The sequence below is a fragment of the Peromyscus maniculatus genome, chromosome 23 (assembly GCF_049852395.1).
Source record: "Peromyscus maniculatus bairdii isolate BWxNUB_F1_BW_parent chromosome 23, HU_Pman_BW_mat_3.1, whole genome shotgun sequence".
In the NCBI taxonomy this organism is placed as follows: Eukaryota; Metazoa; Chordata; class Mammalia; order Rodentia; family Cricetidae; genus Peromyscus; species Peromyscus maniculatus.
Genome location: NC_134874.1, coordinates 6,837,312 through 6,853,058, shown reverse-complemented (window position 1 = coordinate 6,853,058; position 15,747 = coordinate 6,837,312). Strand labels below are relative to the sequence as shown.

At 44.8% G+C, this 15,747-nt stretch overlaps 1 protein-coding gene across 2 annotated transcripts; it reads left to right on the top strand.

The window, feature by feature from the left end:
- The first annotated feature begins 605 nt into the window (after positions 1-605).
- On the top strand, positions 606-5,120 carry LOC107401434 (phospholipase A2-like). Of its 2 annotated transcripts, none has more exons than XM_076560924.1 (4): positions 606-639; positions 2,579-2,735; positions 3,564-3,691; positions 4,953-5,120. In XM_076560924.1, exons 1-4 carry the CDS (start codon positions 606-608, stop codon positions 5,057-5,059), a joined length of 426 nt encoding a protein of 141 aa, XP_076417039.1. In that variant the 3' UTR covers positions 5,060-5,120. The 2 variants fall into 2 exon arrangements, with proteins under 2 accessions (XP_076417039.1, XP_015853197.3); XM_015997711.3 differs by having other exon boundaries at positions 2,576-2,735.
- Positions 5,121-15,747: the final 10,627 nt, after the last annotated feature.

Here is a 15,747-nt window from a genome sequence, read left to right as displayed (position 1 = left end):
GTGCACACAAGTGCTCTCTTTATTTCTCTCTCTCTCTCTCTCTCTCTCTCTCTCTCTCTCTCTCTCTCTCTCTCTCTCATAGATAGATATATCAATATTTCACAAACTCACATCAATTAATTGGTTAATTAATAGAAGATTGAATTAGTAACTGGATCTACCTCAATGGCTGTGTCAGGTTCTTGGGACAGACTTAGCATGTAGTTTAGACAGTTAACATGGAGGATTGTTGCAGACAGCTACTCCTGCCTGGGGCCACCCATCAATATCTGCATACCTCAGTCCCAACTCTGGAAACAATGTCTAGATCTTCTTATTACCTCAAAGCATCCCTGGGGGAGGGACTTGGCACTTTACCAGTCACTGACTTGAGCTGGTTGGGGTGTTGAGCCAGCCCTCTCTCTGTGCCTCTGGGATAGCACTGATTCAGGCTCTGTCACCATCTACAGCAGCTCTGCAGGTCGGGACTGTGTGTGTAAGGGTGCACACATTCTGCTTCTGTGCTACACACACAGTAGTCACAGGCCCCGTGTGCTGACTGGACACTGTCAGAGCACAGCTACAGGACTCTAATGAGAAGTCACTGAGTTCTCCCGTCACTCAGGATGAAACTCCTTCTTCTGGTCGCCCTGCTCACAGGTAGGACCCTTGTCCCTTCTGAGTGCCCCCCATGTCCCTTGTCTTCAATGCACAGCTTCTCAATGGTCACACCTGAATTTCTGGTTTGGGGTTCCCTGCTCACCCCCATGTCCTTAACAGCTGTCACCTTTGCCCTCTAGATCTGAACTCAGATGACTCCTTTAGAAAAGTCCACCACAGTCACTGACCCAAGCAAAGAAAGCCCCTGCTGCCTCTACCATATTGCCCTGTCACCCATTTCCCTGGCCATAAGGTGCCCTGGCAATTTTATTTTTCTAATTCTTTTCAAAAATAATCATTTTCATGTGTATGAGTGTTTTGCTTGCATGTGTGTCTGTGAATTGAGTGTGAGCAGTGCCTACAAGGGACAGAGGAGGGGTCTGATCCTCAGAACTAGGGTCATAGACAGTTGTAAGGTGCCATGTGGCTGCTGGAACTGAGCCTGGGTCCCACAGAAGCTCAGCAAGTGCTCCTGACTGCAGAGCCAACTCTCCAGCCCTCATTATTATTTTATTTACATGATCTTATGATGTGGCTCAGGATGTTTTCCAACTCAACATTATAGAAAGACTTGCATCAACCTTCCAGTGCTTAGGATTGTATACATGCCTGACTTGTGTCTGCAATTTTGGCTTTTTATTTTTGGATTTATAAGACAGAGTTTCTCTGTGTAACAATGGCTGTCATGGAACTCACTCTATAAATCAGGCTGGTTTTGAACTCAGATATCCACCTGTCTCTGCTTCCAGAGTGCTGGGATTAAAGGTGTGCACCAATACCCCCTGACAACCTTGAACTTCTGATCCTCTTGCCTCAGCCTCCAGAGTTCTGGGATTATACAGTGTGTGTTCCACTGTGCCTGGATTCTCCTGCATTTTAATGGTGACTGAGTATTCCACTGCAGACTGAATCCTGGTCTTTTACCTACTCCTCAGCTGATGATCAGTTTATTGTGTCAAATGCTGACATTACAATGATGATCTGACCATTATCCTTGTCTATGAGCTGTGCATGGCCATACAACAGATTCCTTCTAATTCTTCCAGTGTAAAACAATGAGCATGTGTTGGCTGCTTCTCTGGTTCAAGGTCTCAGCTAGAACTGTGATGAATCCCACTGCTGGCTAAGGCTAGGATTTCACCTAGGCTTGAGTAGGGGTGGGGCAGCTTTCAAACTCAAGAGATGGTTGGATTGTGGGGTTATTGATCTAAGATGTCAGTTTGTCCCTGGCTGCTGACTTGAGTGTGTTCTCAGCTCCTCAACACAGGGACCCCAGGGCAGGTCACAGTGTGGTGTCTGTCTGTCCTGACCTTGAGAAATGAGCAGGCAAGCAAGGCAAAAGGCAATGTCTATAGACCTTAGTCCTGGGGAGTCAGCTCATCCCAGTACAGCATTGTTTATTTACAATTCTACCACTCGGAAAGCCGATGCCAGAGGGTTCCTACAGAGTCAGAGACTAGTCTGGTTACAGGGCAGCTCCCTGTCTCAAACAGGTAGACACTTCCTACTCAGGCCTGGTGATTTGAGTTTAGTCTCCAAGACCTACTTAGTAGAGGAAGAAAACCAAGCCCCTAAACCTGTCCTCTGACCTCCTCATGTGTAGCATGACATTTATGAGTGCTCTCAAGTGAGTGTTTGTGAACCATGTGTGGGTAAACACAGACACACACAGACACAGACACAGACACACACAGACACAGACACACACACACACACAGACACACACACACACACAAGCACGCAAGCACACACACACACACACACACACACACACACACATACACGCAAGCACGCACGCATGCACGCACACACACACCTCTATTCACTGCTCTCCTGATGCAACAACTGGTGGGAGTCAAGGAGGAAGCTAGCAGGCAGGCATCAGACCCCTGGTAATGCACAGTGGGATTGATGGAGTTGCTGTGCATTCTTGCAGCAGGCGCTACTGCAATCAGCATCAGCCCTCGGGCTGTGTGGCAGTTCGACAATGCGTTCAAGTGCTCCATCCCTTGGATTAGTAAATTCACGGAGTACAATTACTATGGCTGCTACTGTGCCTTTGTCAACTGGAACGACCGGTCAGCAGAATTAGACAGGTGAATGATCCATTTGTTTGGAGACTGGACTATCTTCTTTGGTGTGGGGACAGGGCACAAGCAGAGCATCTCATGGGGGCATAAATGGGAGAAATAAATACTCAACCAAATATCACTGTTTGTCTTGTTTAATCATTATGTATTTTTGTTTGGTGTTTTTTGTTGTTGTTGCCAGACAAGAGTTCTCTGTGTAGCCCTAGTTGTTCTGGAACTCTCTCTGGACCCTGCTGGCCTTGAAATCAGAGATTTAGAAGCCTCTGCCTCGGGAGTGCTGAGAATTAAGGTGTGCACCCCCAGCATGTATTTTCCCCTCCTGTCATGAAAAGAAATCCCAGTCCAAGAGGACCCTGTAACTAGTAGTCTGAAATAGAATGTGTGAGATGTAAATAGTGGACATAGGTGGCCTCAGGCACCAGACAGGGGCATGGCCAACTATCACAGTCACAATCAAAGTGTTTGCCTTGGCTTTAAAATATCCTCACAACTTCAGAATATATACTTTCATTATCTTCCTGAAACTTTGTTTTAAAAAAATCACTTTTTGTCAAACAGGGTTTCACTTATGCATCCTTGACTGACCTCAAACTCAAAGATCCATCTGCTTCTGCCTCCCAAGTACTGGAATTAAAAACCTTTACCAACCACACTCCACAGAACCTACTTTCAGTAAATAAATGCTAACAGAAATCACAGATTGTCAAGCCTCAGGAACATTTCTTCTGGAACATCATGTTTAAATCATTCTGACATGTTTGAGAAAGACTGCAGGTGAGAACTGACCTCCTGTGGGTCCATAGTTCTCCCTCAGCTGCTCCTTCCTCTCTCCAGGTGCTGCAAGATTCATGACAACTGCTATGCTCAAGTCAAGAAGATGGAAAGCTGCAAATTCCTCATAAGAAACCCCTACAGCAGTCCCTACTCATACTCCTGCTCTGGAAGGGAGATCACCTGCAGTGGTAGGGTTGCACTCCAGGACCTCTGGACTCTGCCCTGGGCAGGTTTGGAAGGGACACAGAAATGACAAGGACAGCCACCATGTAGTGGTCATTTCCTTGGTCTCATTTAACCTCACAACAACCTTATCAGCTAGATACTAAAATATAGATGAGGTCACTAATGAGGCAGATGAGGAAGGCAGGGCCAATCGCCCAAGGCCACCCAGCTTAGAAGTGATGGCATTTGGTTCTGGAAACAGATCTACATCATTCCAAAGCCTTTTCAAAAACGTTTCAAGATTTTATGTATTTTTGGGGTAGGCATGCCTGTGCAACAACACAGGTGTGCAGGTCTCAGGACAACTTGCAGAAGTTGGTTCTCTCCTTTGACCACATGACTCCTGGGGATGGAACTTGGGTTCAGACTTGGCAGCAAGGGTGTTTATTCCCTGAGCCATCTTGCCTGCCCAAAGCCTCTCCTATTAGCTGCTGTGTTATACTGATTCCATATTGACTAAATAATTGAAAGCTGTATCTTTGGCTATAAGCCAAATACCGGACTAAACAGCTAAATAGGGCAAAATTTATCCTTCCCATTTTACAGATGAGGATTCAGAGGGCTGGGGATATAGTTCCTGGGGTCCTTGCCTAGCATACACAGAGCCTTGGGTTCCACCTCCAGAACGCATGAATTGAGTGTGGTGGTGCACACCTGTAATCCCAGCACTTGGGAGGTGGAGGCAGCATTGTCTTAAATCATATAATTCTAGAAGTGATAGTTGATACTTGTGTTTTCCAGGTTTTAGGATTCAATATCTTTGTTTATTGATTTTTATGTACAGGAATAGGTTGTTATCCTCTGTCTTCTTCAATCACTCTCTACCATGTCTTTAGAGGCTGGGTCTCTCTCGCACTAAACATGACACTCACCTTTAGCTAGCCTGACTAATCCCCAACAAGCTTTGGGGACCCATGCTCCCAACTTCCCAATAGAATTACAGATGCCCCAACCACACCTTACTATTTACATGGTCTCTGGGCATCCTAGGTCAGGCCCTCATGCTTGTATGGCAACCACTTTACCAACTGTGCTATCTCCACAGCCAACAACAACTAATGTTCTTATTACAAGTGTGTTCCCACAATTTGGACAACCCAATGTCTTTTTGTGTGCTTCATCTCTCAATCCTGACTCTGTACAGGTCTACCATTTCTCTTGGTTACAAATCGTAGGGAGCAGGGTCATTGGCTCTACTCAACTTCCTTTCTTGTTTCTCTGCAGATGAAAACGACCCCTGTGAGGATTTCATCTGTAACTGTGACCGCCAGGCCGCCATCTGCATCTCCAAGACCTCATACAATAAGGATTACCAAGGTGATCACTGTTAGAAATTCCTTGTCAGTTAGTTACTGGTACACCATCCCTGTCTGCCTGGTTGTATTCACTACACACTGTAATAAAGCACCAATTGAAAGAACTCAGCTATGGTGATTGTATTCTTTGTCTACAAAACATAAATAGATCTTCAGAGAACATCGTTCCCTCTACTCTGGAAGTTGAAGATTAATAGGAAAGACAGTGCCATTAAGGGAGCACCCTGAAGAGTGGGTGATGAGCCCAGCCATGCCTTCCATCCCAGTACATGGGATGAGAGAAAGTGATAGAGGCATGCAGCTCTCTTGAGTTCAAGGACATTTTGTTCTAAAAATTGTGTTCCAGAATGGCCAGGATTATTACACAAAGAAACCCTGTCTAAAAAACTACAACAAAAGAAGAACTAAGCCTGAGATATACAGGGGGCTCGGGGTAGACAGAGAAGGAGGAGAGGGGAGAGATGAGGCAGAGATCAGGAAAGGAAAGAAGGGTAGGGATGGGAAGGGAAGGGAAGGAAAGAGAAGACAGAGAGGTAGGAGGGGAGAGGAGAGAAAGAAGCAGTGTCATATGGGCACTAAAAGGACATCTTGGCCCTAAAAATACGGAACCCAAAGAGCTTCTGCTGTGTGCTCATTAAAAGAAGTTGGATATAGGAAACCACAGGGGATTGTCAGTAAATGGCCTGAAGGCAGGATTACATCCTGGTGACCTTCCAGTCTTCACTAAACACATGCCACAGGATAGTTGTCCTGCTAAAGTACACAACAGCCTAACTTTTTAAACAAACAAAACAGAACACATCATCTTCTCTAATTTTATCATGAGACCCTGTAGGTATAACCAGGTTAATTTCTGGTTCCCTGATCAATTAGATTTAGGAACAAGATGTCTCATTGGCTGGATTAAGGCTATGTGTATCACCATCTCTTTTCCTTTACTGAACAGGTGGCCAGTCCTCCTCCTTTCCACCTCCCACCCCAACTTGGGTCCCAAAGCTCAGGCCTTGCCCTTCCCAAGGTCAGACCTGGTGAGCAACTGGTGCAGCTAGAGCCTCCTGCACAGGCACAGTGACCGGTCCTAGCTTGTAGTGGTTGTCCAGAGTCCTGCTGGAAGGGTAGGGGGGTCTTGAGTGTGGAGACAACCAACTCAACTCACCCCTACATGGTTTTTATCCAATAAGATTTGAGAGTGGGGAAAAGGAGGTGCTGGGGTACTAAGTTAGTGGGTACATGAGAGATGACCAAACCAATAAATGAGAGGGCATTGGGACAGCAGACACTGTTCCCCAGCCACCCTATGAGTGCAGAGAATTGACCTCTGGTCCTCAGGAAGAGCAGAAAGTGCTCTTAAGTGCTGAGCCATCTCTCCAGCCCCTGTGATGGTTGATTGTCAGCTTCACACACTAGGTAGGGAGAGCCTCAGCTAAAGGATGGCCTGCATCATATTGGCCTGCGGGCACATCTGTTGGACATTCGCTTTCTTTCTTTCTTTTATAGTTTTTTGTTTTCATTTTTCTGAGACAGGGTTCTTTGTGGTCTCTGGCTCTCCTGGAATTCACTCTGTAGACTAGGCCTGCCTCCAACTCAGATATTCACCTGCCTCTGCTTCTGAGCGCTGATGTTAAAGGCATAAAAGATGTGCACCACCACCATCTTGCTACATTCCCAGTTTTCAAATGGAGTTTGTGGGCTAGTAAGATGCAGCCCATGATGCAAGCCTGTAGACCTGAGTTCAATTCCTGGAACCCATTTAAAGGTAGAAGGAGAGACCTGACTGCACAGAGTTGTCCTCGGACCTCCACATGTGCACAAAAGTGCTCTCTCTCTCTCTCTCTCTCTCTCTCTCTCTCTCTCTCTCTCTCTCTCACACACACACACACACACACACACACACAACTTAACTAATTAGTAATTAGTTAATTAATTTAAGATTGAATTTGTAACAGGATTTCTCTGTGTAACCCTGGCTGTCCTGGAACTCACTCTATAAATCAGGCTGGCTTTGATCTCAAAGATCCTCCTGCCTCTGCCTTCACACAGCTGGGATTTAAGTTCTGTGACACTGTCCCCTGGCAACGTTGAATTTCTGTTCCTCTTGCCTCTCCTTACAGGGTGCTGGGACTACACAGTGTGTGTTCACTGTATCTGGCTTCTCCTGCATTTTAATGGTGACTGAGTATCCCACTGTATTCTGAATCCTGGTCATTTACCTACTCCTCAGCTGATGAACAATTTGTTGTGTCAAATGCTGACATTACAGTCATGATCTGACCATTAGCCTTGTCTATGAGCTGTGCATGGCCATACAACAGATTCCTTCTAATTCTTCCAGTGTAAACAATCAGCATGTGTTGGCTGCTTCTCTGGCTCAAGGTCTCAGCTAGAACTGTGATGAATCCCACTGCTGGCTAAGGCTAGGGTTTCACCTAGGCTTGAGTAGGGGTGGGGCAGCTTTCAAACTCAAGAGATGGTTGGGTTGTTGGGTTGTTGAACTAAGATGCCAGTTTGTCCCTGGCTGCTGACTGGAGAGTGTTCTCAGCTCCTCAACACAGGGACCACAGGGCAGCTCACAGTGTGGAGGCTGTCTGTCCTGTCAGTGAGAAATGAGCAGGCAAGCAAGGCATAAGGCAATGTCTATAGAACTTAGTCCTGGGGGCGGGGGGTCCGCTCAGCTAGTACAATGGTGTTCATTTATAATCCTACCACTCAGGATGCTGAAGACAGAGGGTTGCTACAGAAGCTAGCCTGGATTATAGGGCAACTCCCTGTCTCAAATAGGTAGACAGCTTCCTGCTCAGGCCTGGTGACTTGAGTTTGGTTTTCAAATGGAGGGAAAAAACTAACTCCCTAAAGCTGTTCTCTGACCTCTTCATGTGTAGCATGACATTTATAAGTGCTCCCAAGTGCATGCTTGTGAACCTGTGTGCAGCCAAGCGCGCGCGTGCGCGCACACACACACACACACACACACACACACACACACACACACACACCTCTATTCACTGCTCTCCTGATGCAGCAGCTGGTAGGAGGAAGGAGGAAGCTAGCAGGAATCCAATCCCTGGTAAAGCCAAGCGAGATTGATGGAATGTGCTGTGCATTCTTGCAGCAGGTACGACTGCACACAGCATCATTCCTCTGGCTGTGTGGCAGTTCGACAATGTGATTAAGTGCCCCATCTCTGGTAGTCATCCCTTGAAGGAGTAAGAGAACTATGACCTCTTCTGTCTTTTGAGGGGCTCCAACACCTCTGTGGAGGAGTTTGACTTGTGAGTGGACCATGTGGTGGCAGACTGGCATGTCTGGTTGGGGTGGGGCCAGGGCACAAGCAGAGCATCTCCTGAGGCACAAACATGAGACATGCTTATTCACCAAACATCATATATTTTCTTTTCTCTTCTTTTCTTCCTTCCTTCCTTCCTTCCTTCCTTCCTTCCTTCCTTCCTTCCTTCCTTCCTTCCTTTCTTTCTTTCTTTCTTTCTTTCTTTCTTTCTTTCTTTCTTTCTTTCTTTCTTTTTCTCTCTCTTTCTCTCTTTCTCTCTCTCTTTCCTTCCTTCCTTCCTTCCTTCCTTCCTTCCTTCCTTCCTTCCTTCCTTCCTTCTTTCTTTCTTTTTGTTTCTAGACAGGTATTCTCTGTGTAGACCTAGTTCTTCTGGAACTCTCTCTGGAGACCATGCTGGCCTAGAACTCAGAGATCTTCAAGCTTCTGCCTCCTGAGTGCTCAGATTAAAGGCTTGCATCACAACCACCAGCATGCATATTACCCCTCTTGTCTTATAAAGAAATCAGTCAAAGATCACCCTGTATCTAGTGGTCCGAGAGAGGAGAATGTGTGCGATATAAATTTTGGGGAATGCTGGCCTCAGGTACCAGACTAGGGCACAGCCATCCATCACAGCTCCCATCAAAGTGACAGCCTTGGCTTTAAAAAGTCATCACAAAATTAGAATATATAATTTTACTATATTCCTGCAGTTTTGTTTAAAAAAATCACTTTTTTCAAGACAAGAGTCTCACTGTGTATCCCTGGATGATTTTGAACTAATCCATATGCCTCTGCCTCCCAAGCACTGGGACTAAAGGCCAGCACTGATCACATTCCAAAGATGTTGTTTTCAATAAATACGAAACAATAGAAATCACAGATTCTGGAGCCTGAGGAATATTACTTTATAAACACTGTGTTTAAGTTATTCTTACATGTTTGAGAAAGATTGCAAGTGAGAACTGACCTCTTGTGGGTCCATAATCCTCCCTCAGCTGCTTCTTCCCCTCTCCAGGTGATGCCAGACTCATGACAACTGCTATGCTCAGTTCAAGAAGCTGGAAAGCTGCAAATCCCTCATAGATGACCCCTACAGAAGCTTCTACACATACTTGTGCCCTGGGAATGAGGTCACCTGCAGTGGTAGGTTTATACTCCAGGACCTCTGGACTCTGCTTGGCCCTGGGCAGGTTTGGAAGGGACACAGAAGTAACAAGGACAGTCACCATTCATTTAGTGGGCATTTCCTTGGTCTCATGTGACCTCACAACAGTCTTTTCAGGTAGATACTGAAATATAGATGAGGTCACTGATGAGGAAGATGAGGAAGGCAGGGTCACTTGCCCAAGGTCACCCAGCTTAGAAGTGATGGCATTTGGTTCTGGAACACAGATCTACACCATTCCAAAGCCTCTGTTTAAAAACATTTCAAGATTTTATGTATTTTTGGGGTAGGCATACCTGTGCCACAACATAGGTGTCAGGTCTGAGGACAACTTGCAGGAGTTGGTTCTTTCCATCAACCATGTGAATCCTGGGTTGGAATTCTGCTTCAGACCTGGCAGCAAGTGCATTTATTCCCTGAGCCATCTTGCCTGCCCAAAGCCTCTCCTATTAGATGCTGTGTTATACTGATTCCATATTGACTAAAAAATGGAGAGCTGCACCATTGGCTATAAGTCAGATACTGGACTAAATACTAAACTATGCAGGGCAATATTTATCATTCCCATTTTACAGGTGAAAATTCAGAGTGCTGGGAATATAGCTCAGTTTCTAGAGTGCTTGCCTAGCATTTACAGAGCCATGGGTTCCACCTCCAGATCCCATGAATTGAGTGTGGTGGTGCACACCTGTAATCCAAGTGCTTGGGAGGTGGAGTCAGGAAGATTGTCTTAAATCATATAATTTTATTTTTTTTAAATCATATAATTTTAGAAGTGGTAGTTGATATTTGTAGTTTTCTGGGTTTAGAATTAAGTATCCATGTTTATTTGTTTTTATGTATAGGAGTGTGTTGGCATCCTGTGTCCTCTTCAGTCACTCTCCACCATGTCTTTAGAGGCTGGGTCTCTCTCCCTAAACATGGCACTCACCTTTAGATAGCCTGACTGAACAACAAGTTTTGGAGATCCATTCTCCTCACTTTCCGATAGAGTTACAGATGCTCCAACACACCTTGCTTTGTACAAGGGCTCTGGGCATCCTGATCAGACCCTCATGGCAACCACTTTACCAACTGTGCCATCTCCCCAGCCCCACAACAACTATTTTTTTATTAGTGTTTTCCAACAATTTGAGCCACCTAATGTTCTTTTGTGTGCTTTGTCTTTCAACCCTGAGTTTGTACTGATGAGAGGGCCACTGGTTTCAATTTTGGTTACAAATCGTATGGAGCAGGGTCATGGGCTCCACTCAACTTCCTTTCTTGTTTCTCTGCAGACAAAGACACCTCTGTGAGTCATTAATTTGCAACCGTGACCACCAGGCCACCATGTGCTTTTCCAAGGCTCCATACAACAAGTAATAAAAAGGCTTTCACCATAAGACTTGCTACCACAGTTACTGGCACACCTTCCCTGCCTGTCTGGTTGTCTTCACTATACACTGTGTCCTCTAATAGAGAATCAATTGAAAGAACTCAGCTTTGGTGATTGTATTCTCTGTCTACCAAACATATTTAGATCCTCAAAGAACATCATTCTGTAGCCCTGGAAGCTGAACATTAACGGGAAAGACATTGCTGCTGTGGGATGTTCTGTATGTCAAATGTGCTGCTCTGATTGGTTAATAAATAAAAAAACTGATGGGCCAGTAGCCAGGCAGGAAGTATTGGTGGGACAAGCAGAGAAGAGAATTGGGGGAAGTGGAAGGCTGAGGCGGAGAGACACTGCCAGCCGCCACCATGACATAGGAGATGTAAGGTACTGGAAGGCCACAAGCCATGTGGCAACTTATAGACTAATAGACATGGGTTAATTTAAGACAGAAGAATTAGGTAGCAAGAAGCCTGCCACGGCCATACAGTTTGTAAGTAATATAAGTCTCTGTATGTTTACTCGGTTGGGTTTGAACAGCTGTGGGCGTGGTGGGTGAGAGAGATTTGTCCTGACTCTGGGCCAGGCAGGAAAACTTTAGCTACACATTGCCTTTAGGGGAGCACCTTTAAGAGTGGGTGATGATTCCAGCCATGCCTTCCATCCCAATGCTCTGGGATGCAGAGGCAGAGGAAGGCAGATCTCTTGAGTTCAAGGACAGCCAGGACTATTACACAAAGAAACCTTGACTCTAAACACAACAACAACAAAGGAAGAAAACAGCCTGAGATAGATGGAGGGGGTTATAGAGAAGCAGAAGGAGAAGGAGGGGAGAGATGAGGCAGGGAAATGGAAATGAAAGGTGGGGTGTCAGGAAGGAAAGGAAAGAGAAGTCAGACAAGTAGGAGGTGAGAGAATGGAGAAATATACAGAGTCACATGGACACTAAAGGAACACCTTGGCCCTAAAAATACTGGATTCAAAGCGCTTCTGCTGTGTGCTCATTCTAGGAAGTTGGATACAAGAAACCTAACTGGACTGAGAGTAAACGACCTGAAGTCAGGATTACATCCTGGTGTCCTTTCGGTCTTCACTGTGCCTAAATACACACACAGGAAAATTGTACTAAAGTACATAGCAGCCTAACTTTTTGCAAGAAACAAAACAGAGCACATCCTCTTCTCTATCTTTCTCTATCACAGAACCCCACACATGAAGCCAGGTTAATCTCTGGATCCGTGGTCCACCAGATTTAGGAATAAGATGTCTCATTGGCTGATAAGGCTACATGGTTCTCAGTGTCTTTTTCCTTTACTGAACAGTTGCCCAGTCCTCTGCCTTTCCACCTCCACCCTGATCCTCAGTGGAGTCCCAAAGCACAAGCCTTACCCCTCCCAAGGTCAGGTCTCAGGAGCAACAGGTGCAGCTAGAGCCATGTTGTTTTTGGTTGTTTTTTATTCTTTTGGGGGCCCACCACCTAGCTCCCAAATAGAGCACACATGGAGGCTTATTCTTAATTATAAATACTCAGCCTTAGCTTTGCTTATTTCTATGCAGATTTTCTTAACTTAAAACTATTCCATATATCTTTTGCCTCCTTTTCTTTAACTTATTTAACTTTATTTTATGTGAGTTGGTGTGAGGGTGTCAGATGCCCTGGAACTGGAGTTACAGACAGTTGCAAGCTGCCATGTGGGTGCTGGGAATTGAACCCAGGTCCTCTGGAAGAGCAGCCAGTGCTCTTAATCGCTGAACCATCTCTCCAGCCCCCTTTTGCCTCCTTTTCTATTCCAGTGTAATGTGGGTGCCCTTGATGTCCTCCTCCTTTTCAGGCTACTTCTTCTTTTCTCCTCCTAGATTTTAGCTTCTATATGTTCTCTCTGCCTGTCAGCCCTGTCTATCCTTTCTCCTGACTAGCTATTGGCCATTCAGTTCTTTATTAGACCTTCAGGTGTTTTAGACAGGCACAGTAACATAGCTTCACAGAGTTAAACAAATGCAACATAAACAAAAGTAACATACCTTAAAACAATATTCTATAATATTTCCTCATTTCATCTAAATAAAAATAAAGGTTTTTACTTTAATGGAAAACTACAAACAACAAAACAATTATCAAGTAGGAATCACATTTACAATATTCTGTCCATTTGTAGTTAGCATATCCAGAGGAAATAATGCATTATCTATCCTATGTTAGTGAATCCAAAGTTTTACACCTAACTTATTTTCTATCACAACTAAGAAAAACTGCAACTGTAACTATCTAGTTTTCAACTCCATCAAAGACCCAGAAGAATAATATTATTTGAATAAACAAAGAGTTCACTGCAAACAACTTCTAAATTTCTAGCAATGACAGAGACATCTGACTGCCTGGACAGTCATCCAAGCTCCTTCTGCAACATTGGGGCACCCATCTTCAGCCTACAGGCTTAGAGCATAGGGCAGACTTATCAGTGAAGCAGGAATTTTGAAGGCCTATCCTTCCTTGTATTGGCAAAGTTCAACAGTTCTTTTTCCTCTGTGTCCTGCATGTCCAGTCTGCACAGCACATTGTCAGCAGTCAGAGGCAAGAACAGTTTCTCTGCCCAGTGGCTAACCTTGCCACAATGAAATCAGACTCCATAAGGAGTTTCTTCAATGCCCATCATCTTCTCTGAAGTAAATTGGTGCTTCAGGGGCAGATGTGTCTCATTATCATGGAAAACTTTAACAAAACGTTTTAAATGCCATATTCTATATGTCTTTGAAGTATTTGAAGACCATCTATCTAAAATATATCTATTCAACCTAGAAAACATACCTAACATAGCTATAAATTTGATTGTTACAAATGACTAACCCCTGACCTATGTTTCTTGATTATCCTGTATAGTTTATGATAATAGCTTTCAAAAACAGAACTTCACACTACATTTGCAAATGACCTTTATTGGCACAATTGTTATAAAACAGCATGTGCCAGCCTTGGCAGTTGAGGGAGACACACCATGCACACCTGGCAGGCTGTGGCATGGCATAGTGGAAAGTTATTAACATCATGAAGACATGCCATCTACATGGAAAGTTTTATTATTAAAGGGGGAGGGGAGAGGGAAGAGAGAGAATGGAGGGAGAGAATGAGAGGGAAAGAGAGAGAGAGAATGAGAAGAGAAAGTGAAAGCAGAGGTGTGTGCAGCCTCGTGAAAAAGAGAGAGGGAGAGAAGAGGGAAGAGAGAGAAGGAGGAGGGGTTTTCTCTAAGAGGAGACTTTATGTAAGATGACATGGTCCAGATGCTGGTCGGTCCCCAAGGGGTGGGTCTAACTGCTAACATTACCTACCATTCCTCACTTTTTGATTATTATAAAAAAGGTGAGTTATGGATAGCAAGTGTGTGTGTGGGGTTATGAGGACACAAAATTCTTGAGACTGCTTCCTGCTGCTTTGGGGGCAAAGGGGATGGGGAATTTGGGAGATGAGATCACACAGAGCTGGAGGTGTTAGTGAAGAAGCATTCAGTTAGCTGTCATCCTAGAGACCCCTTGAGGGAGGTAAGAAGGCAGGTTGCTAGGGGAAAAATAGATTGTTATCATTGGCCTCATGAGCAGGGCTAGCCATGGGAAGAGTGATAACTCCCAGAAAGAATGGGACAGAGAAGTGCCATGGTTGTACAGAAGAGGCAAGTGTGGGTGAGCCAGATGAAAGGGCAGGTATCCCTTTGAGTCTGGAGAGGTGGTGCCAGCAGTGAAGTTCCAGGAGCTTGGGGGAACATGGCATGCCAAATCAGGAGTACAGGAGCCATCACATCTGCTGTTTCTCTGGAGGTCGGTAATGCTTCTATCGAACCATTATTCTCCTGGTTGGTGTCCTCCTTTGGTGCAGTGGCTGGTGGTATGATCTAGAGGGCCCTTGAGAGTCTGGCCTTGGCATGAATCTGGCAGGAGAGGTGGATCTGTGCAGGAACCTGCAAGAGTTTTTAAAACAAGTAGAACAGATTTACATCTTGGTGTCATAGCAAAAGCTATGGCTTTGGGTTAAAAGGTATGAACATTTTCTAGGGCCTGGTTTCAGCCCAATGAAACACATCTTTAAATCTATAAGCAGAAGAAATTTGCTGAGTGGCTGTGGTTGAGTGAGTGAAGAGGGAGGAGCAGGAAGGATTCTCTTTCCTCTCTAATGCAAACCTGTCTCTAAAAGCTGGGACAAGTAAAGTCCACAGAAATTTAAGGACTCCCAAGACTGTAGTCAGTGTTCTATCAGTTTATCAAAACTGCATTTATCAATGTTAAAACTCTGAACCTCTGAAGTCACATCTGAAACCAGTTTATCCTGTACCATGAAGACTTTGACTACATCACACCTGCCTGTACTTTTAATAGGAATCTTACTAATGAGCTACCAAGGTGCTTGTAGCCTTGGAGTTGGGGGAGAGAGCCGAAAATTGGCAAACATCATCAGATCTGAGAAGGATAAATAAGTGAACAGAAGTGAGACATCTTTCCTATCTTCACATAAACCAATGTTAAAGCTTCTTCTTTTTATCTAATTCACCAGGAGATAATGAGGGCAGTCATTGCAAAGTGAGTTTATCCCTTGTTTGAATCAGGTAGCAAGGTGAACTGTGAATAGACTCAGTGTGAGCTCTAAGAGAATGAGGTCTGTGAATTTCACGTAGAGAACAAAAAAGGCAGCTAAAGCTTTGGTTGCAGCTGTTGAATTGACAAAGCCTGGTTGTCAAATGACATCAGAGATCTGAGAAGGATACATTCTACCTGAGTTAGTGATTGAAAGTGACAGAGACTTCCCTGTTGGCTACCTAGACAGCCTCCTGTAGGTGGAAGTTTTCCTGTGTCCTGCAGTTGCTTAATCACAAGTAAACACACAGAGGCTTATATTAATGACACACTGTTTGGCCTGT